Source organism: Macaca nemestrina, chromosome 8 (genome assembly GCF_043159975.1).
Source record: "Macaca nemestrina isolate mMacNem1 chromosome 8, mMacNem.hap1, whole genome shotgun sequence".
Classification (NCBI taxonomy): domain Eukaryota; kingdom Metazoa; phylum Chordata; class Mammalia; order Primates; family Cercopithecidae; genus Macaca; species Macaca nemestrina.
This window is the reverse complement of record NC_092132.1, coordinates 47,146,415-47,173,529: the sequence shown is the minus strand read 5'-3', so window position 1 is coordinate 47,173,529 and position 27,115 is coordinate 47,146,415. Positions and strand designations below refer to the sequence as shown.

The 27,115-nt window shown below is 36.5% G+C and overlaps 1 protein-coding gene across 2 annotated transcripts in view; it reads right to left on the bottom strand.

Moving 5' to 3' along the window:
* LOC105476087 (NIPA like domain containing 2) overlaps positions 1 to 27,115 on the bottom strand; it is a 106,408-nt gene that overhangs the window by 63,964 nt on the left and 15,329 nt on the right. For both annotated transcript variants that reach the window (XM_071067960.1, XM_011731733.3), the window contains exons 2-3: positions 8,071 to 8,139; positions 6,531 to 6,702 (exon numbers count right to left, since the gene is read on the bottom strand). In XM_071067960.1, the coding sequence (XP_070924061.1) occupies positions 6,531 to 6,702; positions 8,071 to 8,139 (241 nt within the window). The remainder of the gene's footprint in view (positions 1 to 6,530; positions 6,703 to 8,070; positions 8,140 to 27,115) is intronic.

The following is a 27,115-nucleotide window of genomic DNA, read 5'->3' as shown; positions in this document are numbered from 1 at the left end:
AGAAAAGCGATATTTTCTGCATATCTTGAACATTAAAATCAATGTCCATGTGAAGTGACACTATCACAGGCATCCTGTGAGGTTTTAGAGTTCCGGTGACCTCATCCAGGCTGGCACTAAGCACATTGCTCTAAGGGACAAAGAGAATTCGCAGCATCTAGGTTTGCGTAACGCCATGGGTCACTTGCTCATTGGTCTGTTTATGTTTCCTTTCATTTGTTTCTAATAAAAATCTTGGAGACCAAAGTTTCTGCTTGACATGATTTCTTTGGAATTCCAAAAGGCCTCACCAGGGCTTCCTGGCTCTGCTATGACCGTCGTCTAATGGATTACAGATACATTTCAGTTTAGGGCTTCATAACAGCACCACAGAAACACACAAAACAACATGTATTCCACATCATGAATATTGATTTGAGCAAAACCCAGCATATTGGGGAAAATTAGAGATGGAAAAGACTTATCAGACTCACGCTCTCCTCATTTTCTTAGTGCAGTTAGCTCTCCAACCTTAATACAAATTAGTAACAGAGCGACTACTTCTCTTAGGAACTTATTCTAGGGCCACAGAGATCTTGCTGCTAGCTGCTATTATCTTTCCATACAAAATTTCAAGTGCTTAATTTAATATAATTTATCCCAAAGTCAATCTATTTATTACTCATTTCCATTCAGCTGGGCAATGATTGAGGTAATGAGTTTATGTGTCTCATACCTGGCATAGTGGATGCTCATTCAATATTAGTTTCTTACCTTTATTACTTTGTCTAAAGTATTGCCTGAATTTAACTTGGAAAAAGCTGATATGTTCTTGCACTCTTTTCTGGTTACTTTTAATCAATATACTCAGAGGCACAGAACTGAAAAATGTCACCGGTGCTTCCATCATGTTCTATTTCTCCCTCCCTCTCTCCTTGCCCCTGCAACGATCTCCCTCCATATCCCACTTCCTTGCTGCTCCATAGACAAGTTAATTTTATACTGAGAGAAGTCTGAGAGAAGTCTGCCATGAAGCTATGTAATTCCATGTGGCTTCAATTCTTTCGACTGTTGATAACTTCATTGTTTTTAATCATCTTTAAATGTTTAGGCATAGCATAGATCACAGTCATGGGGATAAACAGAAAAAGGAAAACATTAAATGTAAGCCCACGCTTTGGAGATGCACAAATAATTGAACTCAATTCCCAAAGGACAGGCATATAGCCCTACGAGTGTTCACAAGCATGAATATTCATGAGTCTCTTGCAATGAACTGTTTAACCACCATGCTTCATTAGAAATTGAAATCTTTTAAGCAAGCATTTATCTCTTCCAACACCCTAGAACGGAATATTCTATCCTTGTTTTATCAAAATTCAAATTCAAACCAATTCTGCAGGCTGCATTGTGTGATTTCCTCGTGCCATGCTCTTCCAGGAAGGGCAAATGTCAAGCAACAAGACACGTAGTCAGTCACCAGTCCCCTGGGTCTCAGTTAAATGGTGAGGAAGGACATGAAACAGGTCATTGTGAGCATGCTGAGAGGTGCCAAAGGGGAAGCATAGGGCAGGGTCGCTGTGTGTGGTTGGACAGGCTGTGTAAGTTTTGGAATGCAGAAAGTCTCCACATCTGAGGTGGCACCATCTGCGTCTCACACCTTGTTGATTTGTGTATTTCTCAACACAATTCTCTGACAGATGTTGCCAGAGTGTCCTGCTCTAATAAAATTAATGTATTACAATCATTTGCAGACAGACAGAAATAAAGTATTTTGAGAAAGGGCTCTCTTTTTCTAATTCACAAAACGGCACCACACAGGTGAGAGGAAGGCCTGCATAGAGTGTGAAGGGAGCAGAGAATAAGCCTGTTTAATTACCTTAGTCTAAAAGCCAGGGAAGGCCTCCTGAGGAAGGGTTTACCTGAGACACGAAGGATTAGCAGTAGTTTGAAATTTTATTACAAACTCCACAGAATAGCTAACCTATGTCTTTGTACTGGATATCTAGTATAATAATAGTTTCCCAGAAAACATATCCTCAAATCACAGTTGATCTGAAAAGAATCTGCCATTCAGCCTCTCTATGTAGTTAATGAACAAGAGAACACAAGCTCTTTGAAACCAGAGCACGAAGATGGAAAACTGCATACACATCTAGCTTTCTAAGCATTTCCTCTGACAAACTCCCGTATTTGTTTTCAAAATGTATTTCGTCTTGGTAGGTTATTTGGAAATTCTTCTATTTTCCACTGTGTTTTGGTAGGGAATATGCGAGGGCGTTGAAGGTAATTGCTACTTAATTAGATGAAAAATGAGCAGTGAGGATCCTACTTTTCTGCTCTCCATAAATTTAACCACTGCGTGGATAATAACAATAAAAAGCCTTTCTTGAACTGATTTCTCCATTTTAGAGAATTTAGCCATCAGCCATCTTTGGAGGCATGAAAGTATGCTCCATTATAAAGAATAAGGTATTTTATTTTTCTACACACTAATAATCACAAATCATAGTGATGATAGCCAGTGTTGTCATTATGTCAAATACTATCTACCCAACACTGTCCTTAGATGTTTGAGTTTACTCAGTTCTTCCCCACAACGACCTCTAATACAGAAACTACTTCACTCCCATTTTACAGGCTAGGGGTCTGAGGCATAAACTGGTTTCAATAATTTGCCCAAGGTCACAGAGCTTGCCAATGGCAGAACTGAGATTTGAACCGTGGCAGTGTGGTCCTAGAGCTCTTGACCTTTCTGCTGCCCTGGTTTATTAGGGCGAGTATGGAACCTAGCCTCTAGGTGAAATTGAAAATCATTAATTAAGCTTTCTGAATTACACAAATCCACATCTAGAATTAACCACACTGCTAGTATAACTCGCGTTTTAGTCAGAATAGATTTTGGACCTATTATTCATTGAGAAAGACTTCCAGTGAGAAAAATAAAGTAAAATTAAAAGATGACACAAGGATACGAAGGTTCTGACTCTCTCAAAAAGCTGGACCCAGGCCTGGGCATCCCTGTGCACTGAGATCATTCCCCATTTTGCCGTCTTCACGGTGAGGCATAGACGGGTTATTTAGGCTGAGTCTCTAGCACGATGTGACTGCCTGTGAGCTTTGCCTTAAGAATTCCCTAAAGGGTTTTCTGCAGAACTGCCTTGAGATACAATCAAGGGAATCTCAGATGCGCTCAGTATGTTTTGGAGACCTGGCATACTGCATCTGCCTCTCACGATTCACAGTGTGCATGGGCCTGTCTTAAGGCCCCAAGAAGCTCTACACTAATGAAACCTCTGTCACCTTTAAAACCCCAAGTTGCAGAATGCTGTTTGATTATGGAATTCTTTGTTTCTTAGAACACCTATGAATCTACCTGTAAAACTAATGTTGGACAAATGCTGCCTGAAGCTGAGCATGTCAGTGAGGAACAGCAGGACACACAGAGAGAGGGGAAAAAATCACAGAAGAAAGATGTTTCAAGGCAGGAAAACATGGGTAGAGGGCAAGTTGAAATGCCCATATTGCTAACTGTGGTGCTTCTTACAAATGAGTCCTATATGTGACTAGCATATATGTCAGACATATATATGTCAATCATATGACATGCATACTTTAATTGAATACATATTCAATTAGTATAGTATCTATTAATATAGAACTATATTTAATATATATTAAATATATAACAAAATAAAATTTAATATCTTATTAAATATAATCAATATATTAAATATATATTAAATATAATCAATATAATTATATTAAGTATAATAATACAATTATATTAAATATGTTAAATACAATAATAAAATTGTATTTATTAAACATAAATATATTAAATATATATTTAATTTACATTTAATATTTAATTGAATATATTATACTCAAAGTATACAAATACATATTATACTCAAAGTATACAAAAGGAGCAGGAATTTTGATTATGTGAGACAAAATAGCAGGTCTGGCATATTAGCAATCATCAGTGTAGTAAAACTAGTCCACGTGTTTACCTGCACTGTCTCTCCCTACTTCTGGAAAGGAAAAATGGAGCAGAATGTGTTGGTGTGAACCAGACTGTCTAAGGAGAGGGAGGAAGATAAAAGACTTAAGGGACTTAACACACTTGGATTTAAGGGCTAAAACTATTGTAAGTGTTCTGGATTTTAATAGTTTCTCTTTTAATAGTTTCTCCTTCTCTTAGAAAAGCAACAAAAGACAGAAGAAAAATCAGAAAAGAATCTGCAATTTCCCATGCAACACTGCAACAGGTCTTATTTTTTATTCAAATTCAATGGGAGATTTGATTTCTTAAAGCTCCCAAGAAATGATACCAAAAAAAAGTTTTAACATAGAAAAGTGTGGATTTTCTGCTTCATCTTTAGACACAGACATAAGACACATCTGGTTTATACTTTCCCTTTTCCTTCAAATTCTCTAGAGTTTCTAGGATCTTTATAAAGAATCTCAGGGTAGCAGGGGTTTGTTCTAGGGAAAATCCTCCATCACCAGCAGTCCCTCACCCACCCACAAAGCTTTACAATGACTTAAATCCAGCTCAGGACTGCTGTGGGAATACTATTTATGAACATACATTACTGTGTGCAAAGATTGTAAAGTAGGAAATGAGTTGTGTTTGAGGCTGTAAGTTCACGTCTTTGAATCATTTCAGATGGACAGAGAGGGAGGTAACTAAAAATGTTCTGAAGCTGAAACATTAATTGGGGCTAACAGCACACAAAGAAAAATAATCTATAGCATGAAGAAAAAGCCCATCTGTCAAGGCAGTGGGATCCGAGTTTGAAGGTGGGTGGACCGGCTCGCAGGGGACTTGGGAGAATAGGACACTCTTTCTGAGTGGAAGTTTGGAAAGCTTCAGCTTTCAGTTTTTAATGAGAGCTTGGATCAAGTCTTGCCAAGATAGGCAGATTCACAGGCAGCTTCACTGAAGGTCTAGGAAGGGTACGACTGCTGACTCTGAAGTCCTGAAAACTGCCCCATTCTCACTTCAGGCCCCATGAGGTCTGGTTATATCTCATTTCTGTGAAATCTCTGATCTTTACAACAATATTTCCCCTTGTCTGAACCACCTGGGGTAGCACCCTTTTTCTTATACCCCACTCCTGCAAAAGACTTCCCAGGACCAGGAGACGTGAGATAAATGGAGAATTTCAATACCATATGGTGCACTCACCACCTGCCTTCCCCAGTTATCTATCTAATATGCCCGGACACATTTTTCTCTGGCTATTTCATGGAAACAGCATAAAGTAAGGAACAAAACTAAAGATCAGCATGACAAACACAGTCATTATTGGAGAATAAAACAATATTTTCAAGACAGCAAGAGTCTGGAGGGATCCCAAGTTCACCATATAACTAGATCTTTTATCTGTTATTTCTTAGATTTTGAAAACATAAAATGTCTAAAATGTCTATGTACATGTTATGTGGTTTACTAAATAGAAAGTGAGGTTGACCCAATTTGCTTATTCTATTGGAATGTTAAAAACAGTAAATGTTTACATAAATTGTGTGCCTCTTCAGAGTAGTAACAGGATGGCTCTTTTAAGTAGGCTATTTCTAGAAAGCAAAGTAAGTGTTTTTTTGCTAAATATTCTGTTATACCTCATCCAAGTATTTTAAATAAAATATTTTAAATGATTGAGATAAATGACTTACAAAATAAAATAAAATTATCTTTGAATCTGCATTGTTTCAGTTTAAATGATGTTTTCTTTAAGAATATCATATAGTTGTTTAGGAGGAACATTTAAATTGGGATATGTAAACATGTGATATGCTTGATCTAGTTGTTAACAGATAATGACTATCAAGTTGTTTCTATTTCAATGAAGTTTCTAAATTCACGCAAATTTAGTAACATCCTGTTTCCATAGCAACAGATAAAGAGTAAAACCAAAAAGATTTTATTGATTTTAACAGGGCTTAGAGAATTTGTTCTCCTTTTTAGCAGTGATTTTTGCTCTTTTTTTTTTTAAAGTCTTTCACAACATCTCATTTTCTGTTTTCTAAATGTATTTAGTAAATTACATAAAATTTCAAAGTAGATATTTGTGACATTACTGTAAAATTACACATTCTTATAGTAATGTAGAATAACCAATATTTAATTCTTAATGTCAAACAGATACTAAACTATGAAGTCAAGACCAGACATCAAAGACTCTAACCACAGGTATTATCAGTTTAACATATGAATAAAACATTGCATTACAAATGCTTTTAGGTAACTCATTAATGATTACAAGCATAGTATAACATTTTCTGTCACTGTTAATTTATTAAGACTCAGGCATCAGGCTTTCACAGATAAGTGTTAGAGTCACAAACTGCAAGTTTCTATAGTTAATGTGACAGCGTGACAATGGATTGCTGAAATTAGCAGAATAATTGTTCCATGTTAATGTGCTAAGAAACCAGGCAATAGACTTTCTTTTTTGGTGCATTTGTTGTTTCAGTTGTGTGTTTTTCTCCAATTTTTCTGCTCATTAAGTTTCTGTTTGTCAAAACACACAACAGCTTACCTGTAACAGACACACAGCCTAATGGAGCGATCAGAGTAATGGGAGCAAATCCATAGGCTGCGAAGTTCCCCGTCTCTCCCACGGCCATCAGCAGGACACCACTCCACCACAGCACACTCTTGAAGTATGGCCTTGGGTGCTCCTGTTGTGCCAGCTGAAGGTGAGAATATTTCTGAAAGTAAATCAGAAGATAAATAAGAAAACATTCTGAACTATGAAGGGAATGCCACTTTTTTTCTTTTGTATTCCTTTAATTCTTTTTATAAGAACACTAATTTATTTTTGTATTTTTTAAAGAACAAATACATTTTTGGGGAATTATTGAAAATTATACTAGGTCATTTTCTAGCAAAGATTTGTATAAACAAATATAGTGGTCACCCCTCGATCCACGGATTCATTTTCTGTGGTTTCAGTTACCCATGGTCAGAAAATATTAGATGGAAAATTCCAGAAATAAACATTTCATACATTTTAAATTGCATTCTCTTCTGAGTAGCAGGATGAAATCTCTTGCTGTCCCGCCTGGTATGTGAATCCTCCCTTTGTCCAATGTATCCAGGCTACAGATGCTCCCCGTCCCTTAGTCATTCAGTGGGCCTCTCGGTCATCAGATCAGCTGTTGCAATAGCACAGTGCTTGTGTTCAGGTAACCCTTATCTTACTTACTTGTTCTATTTTATTATTAGTTATTGTTATTAATCTTTTACTGTGCCTAAGTTATAAATTAAATGTGATCATAGGTATGTATGTATAGGAAAAACATAGTATATACTGAATAGGGTTCAGTATTAGCTCTAGTTTCAGACATCCACTGGGAGTCTTGCAATTTATCCCCTGAGGTTAAGAGGGAATTACCATATAACATTCTGGGAGATATTTTGATGTTCAGGTTTATTTTGATTCAAATCATTTTAGAGACTGCAGCAATTTGATTCTAATTCAAACTGATTCATTAAATGATTTAAAATGGTTTATTTAATTCCTGATTTGGTTAAAAATTCATATTTCCTTCAATTTGCAATTAGCAAATCAGCAATTTATTCAGGTTTCTAATTCATGTTCAATTATAGTTCCTATTTTGTATTCTACATTCTTTCCTCAAGATCATTAGTCTATACTGGCATATTTAAGAGCATTTTAAAGAAAGGGGAAAAAACCCTATAATCTGTACTTTTATGAACTGCTTCTAAAAAGTATCCATATCCCACCTGAGGTGAAGGCTATGAAAGAAATCAAAGTACTGCAAATCAAACCAGTGACACCATAGGCCCCTTACCTAGGGTCTACAATACTGTCAGAGCCCACTCCATACCCCCCAAAATTAATTTCTTTTAAAATCAGAAGAAGAAGAAGAAAAATGAATGCACTCCAGCTTGCATTATATTTCTCTTTACACCAATGAGGTCATAAAATATATATTTTTTAATAATTTTTATGGAGAAAAGAGCCACAAAGACAAAAGTTTCCAAGGCCCATGAGAGTCATAATGTGTCCCTGGATTAATCTACAGTGCTAGAAAAATAAGCTTTTTTCTTACCTGAATATTTAGAGAAATGCTGATCACCAAGTTTCCTAAAATGGCCAGCAAAACTCCAAAAAGGTGAATCTGTAAAAGAAAATGTTTTCCTTAAATAATACTTGTAAGATATTTACTGGAAGAAAAAAGACAAATTTAGGTATTCATTCATTTGTTCAGTAATTCAGCTTTAACTTAGCACCCATTTGCTAGGGTAGGTTTGATAAAAATTACACATTCTTATAGTAATGTAGAATAACCAATTAATACCATAAATACCTATTAATATGATTTAATTAGAATTAGTTTTTCACTTTTTTCAGACACTATTTTTAAGAAATCACTTGGTCCTCTATGAATTCTCTAGATATTTGCCTGCCTCATTTACTAATATAAATAAAATATTTATTTGGCTTTTTCCTATCAAGATGCTGCTTCTTATGTATCCTTTCTTTTTATTTTCTTTTCTCTAATAGGTTTTGGAGGACTGTGATATGAAAGAAAGATAATCGGACTACAAGGTAAAGGATAAATCTGAGACACAGATTTGCTCATTTCTAACTGGGTAACATTTTGAGCAAGTTATTTCACTTCTCTGGCCTAAGTAAAAATGGGATATTAGATAAGATGTTTCCAGAAATCCCTTTACTTCTAAGGCTCTATGATCTCCACTGGAGATGGGCTAAATTTTCCTACTACTCCCCTGGTCAAAAACCTACAATGATTCTCTACAGTCTACTATATCAAACAATAAACTATTATACCAGCTCACCACAATTAGTCCTCACCCAGCCCTCTGTCCATAACTTACTTTTAATGTGCTTCCTCTATCTCAGGTATGTGGCACGTGCTATCCTCCAGCCAGATGTGACACTTTCTCATGTCACTGCTCTCCTAGGTCGTGCAGGTGCGCCTCTCACTCACTCCAACCAAACCTCGCCCTCTTGGCCTGCAGAGGTCCATCTCCTTGAGACCTCCTCAGACCACCTCGGCCCACCTTGACTTTCTCAGATTCTAAATGGTAAGCCTCCCTTATTTATTCTTTAATATTATCATGTTTGCTCAAATTCTCTGAGGGAAAAGAACCAAGTCTTATGCTTCTTTCTATTGGGTCTTCTGCATCATCTACTGCAATATAAAATTGAAGATTTAACAAACACTTGCTTGAAAAAGTATATAATCATCTAACACAAGAACTATAGAAGTTAAAAGGTAAGTTCTTACACATTGCCCAAGATGTTTATCATGGATAGCTCATGTATTATTTAATGATTTCAAAAGATGCATTTGTTGCTCCCATCTAGGTCCAAAAGTATAATATCTTCTATTAGTATAAATTAGCAATGATACAAAGGATCATCTCCCTCTTATTCTACAGTACGTAACTTCTAGCTAGCTTCAAATTCCAAGAAGTTATTTGAATTTCAAATGAGCATTGCAACCACAAAGAACCCTTTTCAGAATGCAAAATGTCTTTGAAGTTTTAGAGCTTTATTATATGTGATTTTTGTAGCAATAAGACACCAAATTCCAGCCTGACTCAAGTATAGCATGAAATTTAGTATTTAGAAATGAAATTTAGTATTTTTTAAATGAAGTAAAAAGTTGAAAACTCATTATATAGTTGATATATAATATCCATGGTCTTTAATCAGTTAAGAATTTTCTTTTCCTAAGAGAGGCAATTGGTAATAATTTTGATCACGATTCCTCATGGGGAAACAATTGAGGTACAATACAATGTACTATTTCCATGCTTCCCATTTACATCTAATGTACTTGGCATTGATCAGGAAAATGAAGACTGAGAAAAAACTTTGGCCATGAATGGATATTTATTAACATCTCCCATAATTATAAAAGTACATTGTTGAATAGAAATAACTCACTTTAAAATTCTTTAAGTCATTCACTAAACAGTTTAAATGGATTCAGGCTGGGTATTTAAAAATTGGTGGCAGGATTTGGCAATAATTTCTTGGATATGACACCAAAGCATAGGCATTGAAAAAAATAGATAAATTGTGTTTCACCAAGATTAAAAACTGTGTGTTTTTTTTTTTTTTTTTTGAGACAGAATCTTGCTCTGTTACCCAGGCTGGAGTGCAGTGGCATGACCTCGGCTCACTGCAATCTCTGCCTCCTAGGTTCAAGCGATTCTCGTGCCTCAGCCTCCCAAGTGGCTGGAACCACAGGCGTATGCCATCACACCCAGCTAATTTTTGTATTTTTAGTAGAAATGGTGTCTTCAAGTGATCTGCCTGCCTCAGCTCCCAAAGTGCTGGGATTACAGGCATGAGCCACCATGCCTGGCTGAGATTAAAAATTTTTTGCATCAACATGCACTATCAACAGAGTGAAAGGCAACCCATGGAATGAGAGAAAATATTTGTAAATCATATATCTGGATTGAGATTCAGAATATTTAAAGAATGCCTATAATTCAACAACAAAAAATAAACATCCTGATTAAAAAATGGGCAAAGGACTTGAATAGCTGTTTCTCCAAGAAGACACACAAATGGCCAATAAACACATGAAAAGATGCTCAGTATCACTAATCATTAGGAAAATGCAAATCAAAACCACAATGAGTCACTACTTCACATCCATTAGGATGGCTATAATTAAAAAAAAAAAAAAAGAAAAGAAGTGTTAGCAAAGATGGGGAGAAATTGGAACACTTGTGCATTGCTGGTGGGAATGTAAAATGGTGCAGCCACTGTGGAAAATGGCATGGAGATTCCTCAAAAAATTAAACACTGGATTACCATATGGTCTAGCAATTCCACTTTTGGGTACATATCCAAAAGAACTCAAAACAGGGATTTGAACAGATATTTGTACACTTACATTCAATAATAGCAGCATTATTCATAATAGCCAAAAGGTGGAAGAAACTTGTGTCCCTCAGTGGATGAATGCATAAATAACATAGAGTATATACATATGATGGAATATTATTCAGCCTTAAAAAGGAAGGAAATTTCAATATACACTACAACATGGATGAACCTTAAAAACCGAAAATAAAATTCTAAGTCCCTCAACTGACTGATGGACCCTCACCTAGGCCAAAGGCATTCCAAAGTTAACCTGAAAAACTAATTTAGGCCATGATGGGAAGTAGGGGTTGGGACATACCTCATTATACCCTCCTTCCTTTAGAATTAGGGCACAACTGACCAGCATTAACATTAAAACAAAGATCTGAAGACTGACAAAACAGACTTTTTATAGCAATAAGACACCAAATTCCAGCCTGACTCTAGTATAGCATCGCATGACAGATAGCAGGCCCTGAAAGGAATCAAACTATTTTACCCCCATTTCTTTCTTTCTTTCTTTCTTTCTTTCTTTCTTTCTTTCTTTCTTTCTTTCTTTCTTTCTTTCTTTCTTTCTTTCTTTCTTTCTTTCTTTCTTTCTTTCTTTCTTTCTTTCTTTCTTTCTTTCTTTCTTCCTCTTTCTTTCTTTCTTTCTTTCTTTCTCTTTCTTTCTTTCTTTCTTTCTTTCTTTCTTTCTTTCTTTCTTTCTTTCTTTCTTTCTTTCTTTCCTCCCTCCCTCCCTCCCTCCCTCCCTCCCTCCCTCCCTCCCTCCCTCCCTTCTTCTTTCTTTCTTTCTTTCTTTCTTTCTTTCTTTCTTTCTTTCTTTCTTTCTTTCTTTCTTTCTTTCTTTCTTTCTTTCTTTCTTTCTTTCTTTCTTTCTTTCTTTCTTTCTTTCTTTCTTTCGATGGAGTCTTGCTCTGTCACCAGGCTGGAATACTGTGGCATGATCTCAGCGGCTAATTTTCGTATTTTTAGTAGAGACAGGGTTTCACCATGTTGGCCAGGATGGCCTCAATCTCTTGACCTCATGATCCTCCCACCTCAGCCTACCTAAGTGCTGGGATTACAGATGTGAGCTACCACACCTGGCCTATTTCTTTTACATATTTTGAAATGGCCCTGCAAAGCTGTCTCTTATGGGGAAAATCTACATTCTGTAGAGAATCTCCATCCTTTTCCAGGTCTTTTCCCTGATCCAGGAGAGAATTTACTAAGACTCAGGTACCTTTTTAGGTCTGATGAGAGCTCTGAAGCCTGCTACCCAGAGGCTTCATCTGCATAATAGAACCTTGGTCTCCACAACCCAGATATTCCTTTTTATTGATTCTATGTCTTTAGATAATAACTCTTTCAACCAATTGCCAATCAGAAAAGCTTGAATTCGCCCACGACCTGGGAGCCCCTACTTCCAGTTGTTCCCCCTTTCCAGACGGAAGCAATGCCCATCTTATGTGTATGGATTGATGTCTTATATCTCCCTAAAATGTATAAAACCAAGCTGTGGCCTGACCACCTTGGGCACATGTTCTTATAATCTCCTGGAGCTGTGCCATAGGCCATTGGTCACTCATATTTGGCTCAGAATAAATGTCTTCAAATATTTTACAGAGTTTGATGACTTTTATCTACAACCTTGAGGCCATTATGCTAAGTGAAATCAGCCAGTCACAAAAGAACAAATGTTGTGTGATTCTACTTACATGAGGGAAATTCATGAAGATAGAAAGTAGAATGGTGGTTGCCAGAGTGAGGGGAGGGAAAAATGGGGAATTTGTGTTTAATGGATATAAAGTTGGGATAGATGAAAAAATTCTGGAGGTGGATATGATGACAGCTGCACATCAATGACAATGTGCTTAGTGCCACAGAAGTGTACACTTACAAATAGCTAAAATGGTAAAATTTTATATTACTTGTATTTTATAACAATACAAAATTGGTGGTGAAGTACGTCAGAGTGTGCTTTAACTTGGAGAAGTAAGGAAAAACTCACCTGCTACAGAATAGCTCCCTGGCCCAGGGTCAACAGTGTTAAAGCAAACTAAATATGGCCTGAGAAGGACTCTGTACTTCTACATTTGAGTCCTTGTGGGTGAACTGCAACCCAACTTAGTGGGTAGACAAGACTGAAACCCAAACTTAGGAGCATGTGCCTGTAACAATAGCTGAGTCCTGGCCAATGCCATAAGCCATACTTCAACCAGTCATACACTTCTGAGTGTTCAAACTGTGTTCAAATAAGGTAAATGACAACCTGTAACCAATTCAGCTGTTTCTGTATCTCACTTCTGATTTCTATATGCCACTTCCGTTTTTTTGTCTATAAATTTGTTCTGACCACGAGGCATCCCTGGAGATTCTCTGAATCTGCTGTGATTCTGGGGGCTGCCTGATTCAATCATTCGTTACTAAATTAAGCTCCTTTAAATTCAATTCAGCTGAAGTTTTTCTTTTAATAGTCTGGGTATTAAAAAAAATGGTGGCACGATTTGGCAGTCATTTCTTGGCTATGACACCAAATGCACAGGCAACAAAATAAAAAAATACATAATTCTTCAACAAGACAGCATTATGCTGCCATTCCTTTAAATATTCTTATCACAGGTTTATTTTTGCCCAAAGCAGATATTCCTGGAAAGGTATACATGATTACATTATTAATATCTTAATATGAATGTATCAGACAAGTTATTTGGAAGTAATCGGAGTATGGCAGATTGCAAAAATGGACACACTTGCTTACTCCTCCCTGTATCCGTGCCCTTGGCTAGGTAGTCTTGTACCTCCTCCTGTTAGGAAGAACAGTCTATTTCCCTATCCCCTTGAATTCAGGCTACAAATTCAGTGAAAGTGTGCTAGTTCCAAGACTAGGCCTCAAAAAGTATGACATGCTTCTGGTTATGAAATATTTTGAGAACAAGCCCAGGCTAGCCTGCTGGGTGATGACAGATGGGGACACACACAACCCTGCTGCGCTCGTGTCTACGGCCCTAATCAATAGTCAATCAATGTTCAACCCCAGTAGGGGGCCCTCCCTAGAGCAGCCAGCCCCCAGCTGACATACCAGCTGGCGCAGAGGCATGAGTGAACCCAGGTGGACTCAGCCAAGTCTGACCCACATCAATGAACCCCCAGCTGACCAATTGATTCCAAAGCACTCATTGATGTTTGTAATTTTAAGCCACTAAACCTTAGGATGATTTATTACACAACAAGAAATAATATACTAAGGTAGACTAAGAAGATGAGAGAGTGGAGTGTGGGTATTGTGGATCACTTACAGTGAGAAGAAGGGGACACAAAAAAAGTGAGACATTTTGCTGAGGGTTACTATGGCATAGAGGCAGCAAGCTATTTTAAAAGTCAGACCAAAAGGCACTGTTCCAAAAGTCAGGACACCTGTCCCTGCCAGGTATTCACTATAAGTGACCCCTGCAAAGCCATTATCTTCTTTGACTCTCAGTTTTCTCAATTGTAAGGTGAAAACAATACCATAAGGAGTTTGGAGACCTAAATGAATGAGGTCCGCTTATGAAAGTATGACACAACACGCTAGTAATACAAAGTGATGGGCTAAGGCGATACTAAGAGGTAATAAGAAAGCTTTATTTTCTTTATCTGTATCTAAAATGACCAAGCAATCACATAAATGGTTCCCTAAAAAAAAAAAAAACAAAAAAACTGCCAACCTATTGCTTGGCAGACATAGTAAATGAAGGTTTTGCTGTTTCTCTATTCCCCATTTTTTTTTTTGCCTCAGGGTGTGTGCACCAACTTTATGATATGTTATTGCAACATTCATTTTGTTTTCAATAATGTCTTCCAAATCTAATGAATATAGAAAATACTTATAAGATATAGGTGATAGTTTGGTTTTCTTAATAGAGGGATGGTAAAACTACCAATTACAATTTTTTTTTAATGCTGTAGAACCAGAGATAAAAATATGTAGCATTTTATTTATTTTTCTCAGAAAACGACTTGACTCACAGATGTAGGTACAACTAGAGGGGATATTCTATTTTCCTTTTTTGTTTTTTGAAACAGGGTCTCACTTTGTTGTCCAAGCTGGGGTTCAGTGGTATGATGATGGCTCACTGCAGCTTTGACCTGCCGGGTTCAAGCAATCCTTCCACCTCATCTTCCCAAGTAGCTGGGACTACAGGCATGCCACCACACCCACCTAATTTTTCTATTTTTGTAGAGACGGGGGTCTCATTATGTTTCCCAGGCTGGTCTCAAACACCTGGGCTCCAGCGATCTTCCTGCCTCAGCCTCCTTAGGATTATAGGCATGAGCCACTGCACCTGGTCAATATATATTTTTCTAATTGGTAATGCCAATCATACTATTTTATTATTTTAACTTTTTAAGCCATCATTATTAGTTTAAAAGAGCTCACATTATAATATTTCCTTTCTTACCACTTCCCCATAAGTTATGGGTTATTATAAAATTTACTCATATTTCAAAATGGCCTGAATATAAAACTTACTTTACAGTTCCTGAAGTTAGAATTAACTTTGAAGTTTGTTCCCCACCCCCTGGAATCTACATGAGGCAAAAATTTAGAGATTTAAAATTAACCATATACACATTCCCCACAATTAAATAATAGTTGTCAAAATCATGTGGGAGTTCAACTTCACATCCTAAGAAATCACAAAAAGAAGATTGTCCTTTCTTCAGTCCAAGTTTAGTTCTGAATATTATACAATAATTAACAGAGGTAGGAACAACCATAAACTGTACCTGAGAGAATCACATGTTTTTAAATTACAGAGCAGAAACAAGTGGGCAAAGAGATAATTGAATATACATAATTTCTTTTCATAAAGAATGTTGAAGGTAGATATCACCCTAGTTGAGTCTTTCCTAGTCTTTCTCATCTATCAAAGAATACCCTATACTATTTCTCCTTGAATACTTATGATGCATTTTTTTTTGTAATATGTGTGTGTCTTTACTAACACAATAAAAACAATGTCTGGTGGCAGGTCCAATAATTACCACGAGTTCAAAGTAGGGATAAGGCCAGGTGCAGTGGCTCATGCCTGTAATCCCAGCACTTTGGGAGGCTGAGGTGGGCAGATCACTTGAGGTCAGGGGTTCGAGACAAGCTTGGCCAACATGGTGAAACCCATCTCTACTAAATATATAAAAATTAGCTGGGTATGGTGGTGCATGTCTTTAATCGCACCTACTTGGGAGGCTGAGGCAGGAGAATTGCTTGAACCTGGGAGATGGAGGTTGCAGTGAGCCGAAATCGCACCACTGTACTCTAGCCTGGGCAACAGAGCAAGACTGTCTCAAAAAACAAAAAACAAAACACACACACACACACACACACAAACCCCATAAAATAAAGTAGGAATGAGCAAAATTATACAGGCATACCTCAGAGATATTGCAGGTTTGGTTCCAGACCACCACAATAAAGTGAATCACACAAACTCTTTAGTTTCCCAGTGCATACAAAAGTTGTGTTTACACTATACTGTAGTTCAAGTATAGTGTAACCTATACTTAATAAACATACTGCAATAGCATTATGTCTAAAAAAGTTAGACATTCTTTAATTAAAAAATACTTTATTACCAAAAACACTAATTATCATCTGAACCTACAGCGAGCCATTTCTACAATATTTCCAGCATCTTCACAAGAAGAAGATTCCATCTTAAGAAACCACGTTCTTTGCTCATTGGTAAAAAGCAACTCCTCCTGCATTCAAGTTTGATCATGAGATGGCAGCAATTCAATGACATCTTCAGGGTCTACTTCTAGTTCTCCTGCTATTTCCACCACATCTGCAGTTATTTCCTCCACTAAGTCTTGAACCCTTCAAAGTTAACCACGAGGGTTGGAATTAACTTCTTCCAAATTCCTGTGAAGGTGGATATTTTGACTTCCTCCCACAAATTACGAATGTTCTTAATGGCATATGGAATGGTGAATCTTTTCCAGACAGTTTTTAATTTACCTTGGCTAGATCCATCAGAGGAATCACTATTTATGGCAGCTGTAGTCTTACAAAATGTATTTTTAAAGTAATATGACTTGAAAGTCAAAACTACTCATTGATCCATAGGCTGCAGAATGGATGTTGTGATAGTGGGCATGAAAACAACATTCATCTCCTTGTACATCTCCATAAGAGTTCTTGAGTGACCAGATGCATTGTCAATGAGCAGTAATATTTTCAGATGCGTCTATTTTTCTGAGCAGTAGGTCTCAATGGTGGGTTTGAAATATTAAGTAAACCATGCCATAAACAGATGTGCTGTCATCCAGGCTTAGTTGTTCCATTTCTGGAGTACAGGCAAAGTAGATTATTGTTAATTTTGGTTATTGTATTTGTGGCTGTTGTTGGTTACTGTAGCTTTATTTATTTATTTTCATTTTTCCTTCTAGATTCAGGTGGTACATGTGCAGATTTGTTTCAAGGGTATGTTTGCAAGATGTTGAGGTTTGGGCTTGTATTGATCCTGTCACCTAGACAGTGAATATCGTACTCAATAGGCAGTTTTTTTATAAGTCTTGCCCCCCTCCCTCCTCCAGAGTCCCCAGTGTCTATTGTTCCCAGCTATATGTCCATGTATACCCAATATTTTAGCTCCCACTTATAAGTGAGAACATGCAATATTTGGTTTTCTGTTTCTGTGTTAATTTGCTTAGGATAATGGCATCCAGCTGCATCCATTCTGCTGCAAAGGACATGATTTCATTCTTTTTAATGGCTGCATAATATTCTATGGTGTATGTACCGTATTTTCTTTATCCAGTCCACTGTTGATGGGCACCTAGGTTGATTCCATGTCTTTGCTACTGTGAATAGTGCTGCAATGAACATGTGAGTGCATGCGACTTTTTGGTAGAACAATTTATTTTCCTTTGGGTATATACCCAGTAATGGGATTGCTGGGTCAAATGGTAGTTCTAGTTTTAGTTTTTTGAGAAATCTCCAAACTGCTTTCCACAGGGGCTGAACAATTTACATCCCCACTAACCATGTATAAGTGTACATTTTTCTCCACAGTCTCACTAGCATCTGTTGTTTTTTTACTTTTTAATAATAGCCATTCTGACTGGTATGAGATGGTATCTCATTGTGGTTTTGATTTGCATTTCCCTGATGATTAGTGATGTTCAGCATGTTTTCCATATGTTTGTTAGCCACTTGTATGTCTTCTTTTGAGAAGTGTCTGTTATATTCTTTGCCCACTTTTTAATGGTATTATTTGATTTTTGCTTGTTGATTTGTTTAAGTTCCTTACAGATTTTGGATATTAGTTCAAAATCTCTAGACTAATACATCTTTGTCAGATGCTTAGTTTGCAAGTATTTTTTCCTTTCGACAGGTTTTTTTTTTTTTTTTTTTTTTTTTATTCTGTTGATAGTCTCTTTGGATGTGCAGAAGCTCTTTAGCTTAATTAGGTCCCACCTGTCAATTTTTGTTTTTGTTGCAATTGCTGTTGAGGACTCAGTCAAAATTATTTGCCAAGGCCAATTTCCAGAAGGGTATTTCCTAGGTTTTTTTCTGGGTGATTTTTATAGTTTGAGAGGTCTTACACTTAAATATTTAATCCATCTTGAGTTAATTTGTTTATATGGTGAGAGGGAGGGGTGCAGTTTTATTCTTCTGCATTTGGTTAGCCAGTTTTTCCAGAACCATTTATTGAATAGGAAGTCCTTTCTCCATTGCTTTTGTCAACTTGGTCAAAAATCAGTTAGTTGTAGGTATACTGTTTTATTTCTGGACTCTCTATTCTGTTCCATTGGTCTATATGTCTATTTTTGTACCAGTACCATGCTGTTTTTGCTACGACAGCCTTCTAGTAGAGTTTGAAGTTGGGTAAGGTAATGCTTCTAGCTTTGTTCTTTTTGCTTAAGATTGCTTTGGCTATTCAGGCTCTTTTGGTACCATATAAATTTTAGAACAGTTTTTTCTAATTCTGTGAAAAATGACATTGTAATTTGATAGGAATAGTATAGCATCTATAGATTGCTTTGGCCAGTATAGACATTTCAACAATGTTGATTCTTCCAATCCATGAACATGGAATATTTTTCCATTTATTTGGGTCATCTCTGATTTCTTTCAGCAGTATTTTATAGTTCTTGTAGAGATCTTTCATCTCCTTAGTTAGAGGTATTCCTAGGTACTTTATTTTTGTGTGTGGTTATTGTAAATGAGATTGTGTTCCTGATTTGGCTCTTAGCTTGAACATTGTTGGTGTACAGAAATGCTATGATTTTTTTAAATTTTGTATCCGGAAACTCTACTGAAGTCATTTATCAGGTCTAGGAGCCTTTTGGCAGAGTCATTAGGGTTTTCTAGGTATAAAATCATATCGTCAGTGAAGAGAGATAATTTAACTTCCTCTTCTCCTATTTGGATGCCTTTTATTTCTTTCTCTGGCCTGACTGCTCCGGATAGAACTTTTATGTTGAATAGGAGTGGTTAGAGTGGACATTTTTGTCATTTTTGTCTTGTTCCAGTTCTTAAGGAGAATGCTTCCTTAAGAAGTTTTTGCCCATTTAATATGCTATTGGCTGTGGGTTTGTCATAGATGGCACTTACTATTTTGAGGTATTTTCCTTTGATGCCTAGTTTGTTGAGGGTTTTTATCATGAAATGATGTTAAATTTTATCAAAAGTTTATTCTACATCAATTGAGATGATCATGTGTGTTTTGTTTTTAATGCTGCTTATGTGGTGAATCACATTTATTGATTTGAGTATGTTGAACCAAACTTGCTTCCCAGGAATAAAGCCCATTTGATCAGGGTGAATTAATTTTATAATGTTCTGCTGTATTCAGTTTGTAGTATTTGTAATGATTTGTATTCCCTTCCTATAGATGAGGAAACTGAACCTGAGAGGTTTAAGTTACCTTCTAAATTTCCACCATTACTGGTGGATCCCAGGTCTATTTGACTTCAGAGCTTATCTTCCTTCCAGGACCTCATGATTGGTGTTAACTCTTTCTTACTTCTCTCTGGCTAAATGAGGATCATCAAGAGCAGAGGTTTTGTTCTGTTTTCATTCCTCATTTATCTTTCCATCCGCAATAATGGAACTGGATAAGATTGTGCTGCAAAAATTTGCAGTTAAATGTATAATCATAGACTGAGGTGTGGGAAAAGGAAGGGAGATTTATTGAATACCAGTTAACTTGTTTAATTTCATTTGATTAAATGCATAAATATTTTAGACTATTAGAAATGGCCTATTATTTAAAATATTATTACCAGTTAATGTAGTGTATTAAGAAACAGTTTCAATACAATTAATCTGTTTATTCTTAACACCAGTTTAGAAAAAGCATCATAGTGTATGCTTTTTTTTTTTTTTTTTTTTTTTTTGAGACAGTCTCGCTGTGTTGTCCAGGTTGAAGTGCAGTGGCGCAATCTCGGCTCACTGCAATCTCTGCCTCCCGGGTTCAAACAATTCTCCTGCCTCAGGCTCCCGAGTAGCTGTGACTACAGACATGTGGCACCACACCTGGCTAATTTTTTGTAACTGTGTGCTATCTTACACAATTCTGCAGAATCAAAAAACCACTTGAAATAGCACATAAACTTATGATGTCTGAAAACCAAGGAAATGCTTATTTTTTCCAGGAATATTTCAATAATGCTCAACATCATTGTGATATTAACTCCCACTACAAAACTCCACAGTGATATTTGGGATAAACAAAGGATTGAAAGTGTCCATAAAAAGGCTATCATTACAGAGGAGAAATGATCCAAGAGAAATAAAACATATGTTCACATAAAAACTTGTACACAAATATCCATAGCACCATTATTCCTAGTGCCCCGAAGTGGAAATGACCGACATTGGCTGATGAATGAATAAACAAATGTGATACATTTCATATAATGGAAGATTATTCAGCTGTAAAAGGGAGTGAAGTACTGATACATGCTACAACCTAGGTGAACTTTGAAAAGTTTATGCTAAGTGGAAGAATTCAGTAACAAAAGATCACAAATTATATGATTCTATTAATATTAAATGTCTAGAATAACAAATCTGTAGAGACAGAAAATAAATCAGGGGTTTTCTTAGGGCTGGGATGAATGAGGGGCTTGGGGATGACAGCTAAAGGGTGAGGGGATTTCTTTTTGAGGTGATAAAATGTTCTAAAATTAATTGTGGTGATAGTTGCATAACTTTGTGATATACTAAAAACCAACAAATTGTACACTTTAAATGAGTGGATTATATGGTATGTGAATTACATTTCAGTAAAGTGTTACTGAAAATAAAATACTTTAAAACACACTATGTGTAGATACAGATATTTGTCCAAAGAAACAAAGTACTACAAATGTAGCTATTACTATTTCAGTCTCTTCTCCCTCTCAGACATAAGTAATTTTCTGAGGTTGATATATTTAATAAATGTATTTCTTCCTTAGATTTTTGTTATCTTTATTTTGTTAACTCAGTTTTTCCTTTTTCATCTTGTTCATTTGGACTCTTAACTCATTAGCTTTTTCCCTTTCTTCTTATCTAATAATATATGAAAGTACCACTACACATTTCCCTCTAAGTACACTGTTTCAGCTTCATGTGTAGTTTGGACATACATAGTCATTGTCATTTAGTTCTAAATAGTTTCTTTTTTTTTTTTTTTTTTTTTGAGACAGAGTCTCACTCTGTCACCCAGGCTGGAGCTTGCAGTGGCATGATCTCAGCTCACTGCAAGCTCCGCCTCCCAGGTTCACGCCATTCTTCTGTCTCAGCCTCCCAAGTAGCTGGGACTACAGGCGCTGCCACCACACCCGGCTAATTTTTTGTATATTTAGTAGAGACGGGGTTTCACCGTGTTAGCCAGGATGGTCTCGATCTCCTGACCTCGTGATCCACCCGTCTCGGCCTCCCAAAGTGCTGGGATTACAGGCTTGAGCCACCGCGCCCGGCCTAGTTCTAAATAGTTTCTAATTATCTCATGATTTTCATCTGAGCCTCAATATTATTCAAAAGTATGTTTTCTGAAAAAAATTCTAAGTGAATGGGGTAGTTGGTTTTCAACCAAATGAAGTAGGTTACCACTTTAATAATTTCTAATTTTATTGAGTTGAGGTCAGAAATGTGCTGCGTGTGAAATCAACATTTGCTTTAGGATCTAATACATGGTATAAATAGAAATTTGTCTTGTGACCAGGTAGCGTGTGGTCAAGGTTTATAAGTGTTCTATGTATGCTTGAAAATAAAGTATTTAGTTGCTAATATTATACATATATATATATATACACTTTACATATTCTATCTATCTATCTATCTATCTATCTATCTATCTATCTATCTATCCATCCATCCACCCATCCATCCCATCTATCTCCATTAATACATTGCTCAAATCTTCAACAATCTTACTAAATTTTGTACTGCTTTGTCTTTCAGTTGCCAAGTGAGATCTATTAAAAATCTACCACAGGCGGGGCGCGGTGGCTCAAGCCTGTAATCCCAGCACTTTGGGAGGCCGAGAAGGGCGGATCACGAGGTCAGGAGATCGAGACCATCCTGGCTAACACGGTGAAACCCCGTCTCTACTAAAAAAAAAAACAAAAAACTAGCCGGGCGAAGTGGCGGGCGCCTGTAGTCCCAGCTACTTGGGAGGCTGAGGCAGGAGAATGGCGTGAACCCGGGAGGCGGAGCTTGCAGTGAGCTGAGATCCGGCCACTGCACTCCAGCCTGGGCGACAGAGCATGACTCCGTCTCAAAAAAAAAAAAAAAAAAAAAAAAAAAAAAAAAAAAAAAATCTACCACAAATATGGATTTAGACATCTTTTTTAGACATCTTTTTCCTTTTAAATCTGCTGAATTTTGTATTACATATTTTAAGGCTATACTGTTAGGTATATACAAGTTCAGAATTATTTTATCTTCTCAGTTAATTGTTCCTTTTATCATTATAACTCTTTTAATCTCAATAATGTTTTTAAGTCTATTTTTGTCTGATATTAATATAATCACTTTCTTTTGATATTTCCTCTTCCTCCATCACTTTACTGTCATCATTTCTGTGTCATTACATTTTAGTTGGATCTCTTATATATAGAAAATAACTGGAGTTTTAAACTGAGATTTTCTGTCAAATGGGAAATTTAGTCCACTTATACTTATTGTGATTGTCAACATAGTTTCAGTTATTTCTACTATCTTTGTGTGTGTGTGTGTGTGTGTGTGTGTGTGTGTGTGTATCTGTAGGTATCTTGTTTTTCCTTTGCATCCTTATTTCTTCTTTCCTATACCCTGTTAGAATTGGTTGAGTGTTCTTTATCCCCTCTCTGCTTTCACTCTTCTGGTTAGGAAGTTATACATCTTATTTCTATTATTTTAGTAAGTATTGCTATTTTCTTAAACCTTTAATTTTGAAATAATTATGGATTCATAGTAGGTTGCAAATAAATATATGGGGGTTCCTATGCATATTTCCCCTAACTGCCCTCCCTAAATGTTTACATCTTACACAACTACAGTAAAATATCAAAACCAAGAAATTGGCATTGGTAAATACCTTATTTAGATTTCACCAATTATATAGGAACCCATTTGTGTGTGTGTGTGTGTAACCACCGCCACAATCACAATATTCATCTGTACCATCAGCATAAGACTCCCTTGTATTACCCCTTTATAGATATATCCTGTTTCCCTCCCCATTCCTAACCCCCACCAACCTCAATCCAATCCATTCTCCATTTCTATTATTTCAAAAATATTGTTACATACATGGAATCTAGAAGTATGTGTACTTTTGAAATTGCCTTTTTTCACTAAGCAGAATTTCCCTGAGTCTCATCTAAGTTGTTGGGTCATTCATTCTCATTGCTGAGTAGTATTCCATGGTGTGAATATGCCGCAGTTTGTTTAATTATTCACTCATTGAATGACTTTTGAGTAGTTTCCAGTTTGGGGCTATTTTGAATAAAGCTTCTTTGAACATTCGTGTACAAATTCTACATGAAAATAATCTTCATTTTCTGGGAAAAATGCCCGAAAGTGTAATTGCTGGTTTGTGTGGTAAGTCCATTTTTAGTTTTGAAAGGAACTGCCAAACTATCTTTCAGAGTTGTACAATTTTACTTTCCCACCAGCAATATATGAGTGATCCAGTTTCTCCACTAATTTATCCACATTCTTGACATAAATTCTAAAAGTTAATTAATATTCCCACCCTCCTGAGCATTATAAAAGCTTCCATTGGTTTTAACTACAATCTTTCTTCTTTCCTATCTCATATGTTGTTGACTAGTGTATCAGTTCTACCTTGTATTTATATCCTCAAACTAGTCATGATTATTATTATTTTTTAACCAGTATTATTTTTTAGAGTAGTTTTAGGTTCACAGCAAAATTGAGAGGAAGGTACAGATTTCCCATTTCCTCCCTGCCTCCATGCATGCACAGCCTTTCCCATTATTAACATCACCCCTCAGGAATCAAGAGTAATATATTTGTTACATTTCATGAGCTTACATTGAAACATCATCATCACCCAAAGTTCATAGTTTACATTAGAGTTCACTGTTAGTTTTTTATCCTCTATGGGTTTTGGTAAATGTACAATGACATGTATCCACCTTTATTATAATGATATACAGAATAGTTTCACTGCCCTAAAAATCCTCTGTGCTCACCTATTCATCCCTTCCTACCCACAGCCCCCAGCAATCACTGATCTTTTTACTGTCTCCATAGTTTTGCCTTTTCTAAAATATCATATAGTTGGAATCATATAGTATATAGCCTTTTCGGATTCACTTTTTTCACTTAGTAGTATGAATTTCAACTTCTTCTATGTCTTTCATGGCTTGATAATATTCCATTATCTGGATGTACCACAGTTTGTTTATCTATTCAGCTACTGAAGAACACCTTAGTTGCTTCCAAATTTTAGTAATTATGAATAAAGCTGCCATAAACATCTATGTGCAGGCTTTTGTGCAGACATACATTTTCAATGCCTATGGGTGAATACCAAGGTTGCTGAATTGCCTGGTAAGAGAATGTTTAGTTTTGTAAGAAACTGCTAAACTGTCTTCCAAAGTGGCTATACCATGCATTCCCACTAGCAATGAATAAGAGTTCCTAGTAATTATTATTGCTCCAGACAGCCAATACTTGCCTTACTTATCCATGTTTACCCATTTCTTTCTTTCTTTCTTTCTCTCTCTTTCTCTTTCTTTCTTTCTTTCTTTCTTTCTTTCTTTCTTTCTTTCTTTCTTTCTTTCTTTCTTTCTTTCTTTTCTTTTCTTTTCTTTTCTTTTCTTTCTTTCTTTTTTTTTTAAGACAGTCTCACTCTGTTGCCCAGGCTGGAGTGCAGTTGCATGATCTCAGCTCATTGCAACCTCCACTTCCTGGGCTCAACCGATTCTCCTGCCTTAGCCTCCTGAGTAGCTGGAACTAGTGCATGGCACCATGCCAGGCTAATTTTTGTATTCTTAGTAGAGATGGGGTTTCACCATGTTGGCCAGGCTGGTCTTGAACTCCTGACCTGAAGTGATCTGCCCGCCTTGGCCTCCCCAAGTGCTGGAATTACAGGCGTGAGCCACTACACCCAGCCCATGTTTACCCATTTCTTTCTCACCACTGTTCTTATTTTAAGTAACAGCTTTATTGAGATATAATTTACATTCCAAAATGTTCAACCTCTTAAAGTGTACAACTCAATAGTTTTTAATATACTCATATAGTTGTGCAGCCATCACTACTATCTAATTTCAGAATATTTTCATTACCTGGCTGGACACTGTGGCTCATGCCTGTAATTGCAGGACTCTGGGAGGCTGCGGTGGGTGGATCACTTGAGGTCAGGAGTTCCAGACCAGCCTGGCCAACAAGATGAAACTCCATCTCTACTAGTAATAAAAAATACAAAAATTAACTGGGCATGGTGGTACATGTCTGTAGTCCCAGCTACTTGGGAGGCTGAGATGGGATAATTGCTTGAACCTGGGAGGCAGAGGTGGCAGTGAGCCGAGGTCGCACCCCTGCACTCCAGCCTGGGTGACAGAGTGAGACTCCGTCTCAAAAAAAAAAAAAAAAACCAAAAAAGAATATTTTCATCACCTCAAAAAGAAACTCCATAGCCATTTAGCAGTCATTTCCCGTTCCCTCCTCCCCACTGTCCATGGCAGCCATCAATTTACATTCTGTCTATATGAATTTGCCCATTCTGGACATTTTATATAAATGGACTCATACAGTATGTGGCCTTTTATGCCTGGTTTCTTTTACTTAGCATAATGTTTTCAAGGCTCATCACATTGTAGCATGTATCAGTGTGTATCACCTCTAGAGCATGTATTATTTCTTTTTATGGCTATTAAATATTCCATTGCATGAACATACTACATTTTATTTATCCATTCATCAGTTGATAGATATTTGGGTTGTTTTCATGTTTTGGATATTATGTTCTTGCATCTTATTTTTTCTTTTGACTTCAGGGTCCTTCTTCCTGAAGAAAACTTTAGTAGCTCTTTCAATAAAATTATTTGAATTAACAAACTCTCTGTCACTCTGCAAATATCTTCATCTTTCCTCTTGAGTATAGAAGTATAGGCTGGCTGACAGTAATTTTACTCAGCACTTTATGATATTATTCTGTTGACTTCTGGCCCGTAATGTTGTTGTTGAGAAGTAGGTTGTTAGTCTAATTGTTTCTCCTTTGTAGGTAATCTGTTATTTTTCTCAGAATGCTTTTAAGATTTTCTCTGTCATGGTTTTTGTTTGTTTGTTTGTTTGTTTGCAATTTTACTACAATTTCTGTATATGTGATTTATGTTTTTTTGGGGGACTCATGCTTCCTCAATTTGAGGATTCATGTCTTTCACTAATTCTGTTAAGCTCTTCACCATTATCCCTTTAAATGTCATCTACCCTTTGTTCTCTCTCTGTTCTCCATCTGGAACTCCTCTTACTCATACATTAGGTCTTTTCATTCTAACCCCTTGTTTCCTAAGATGTCTTCTATATTTTCCAACTCTTTATCTCTTTGTACTGAATTCTCGATAATTTCCTCAGATCCATCTTCCAGTTTACCTTTCCTGACTTCCCTCTTCTGAACTGAGTCTTATATATTTCTATCAGGACATGTATTGTACAATACTGCGGTTAATTTTTACAAGGCCATTTCTCCACTAGACTACAAGCTCCTTGAAGGCAGAGCTGTGACTTACACACCAACTCATCTCAATACTTTTAAACTAGTATG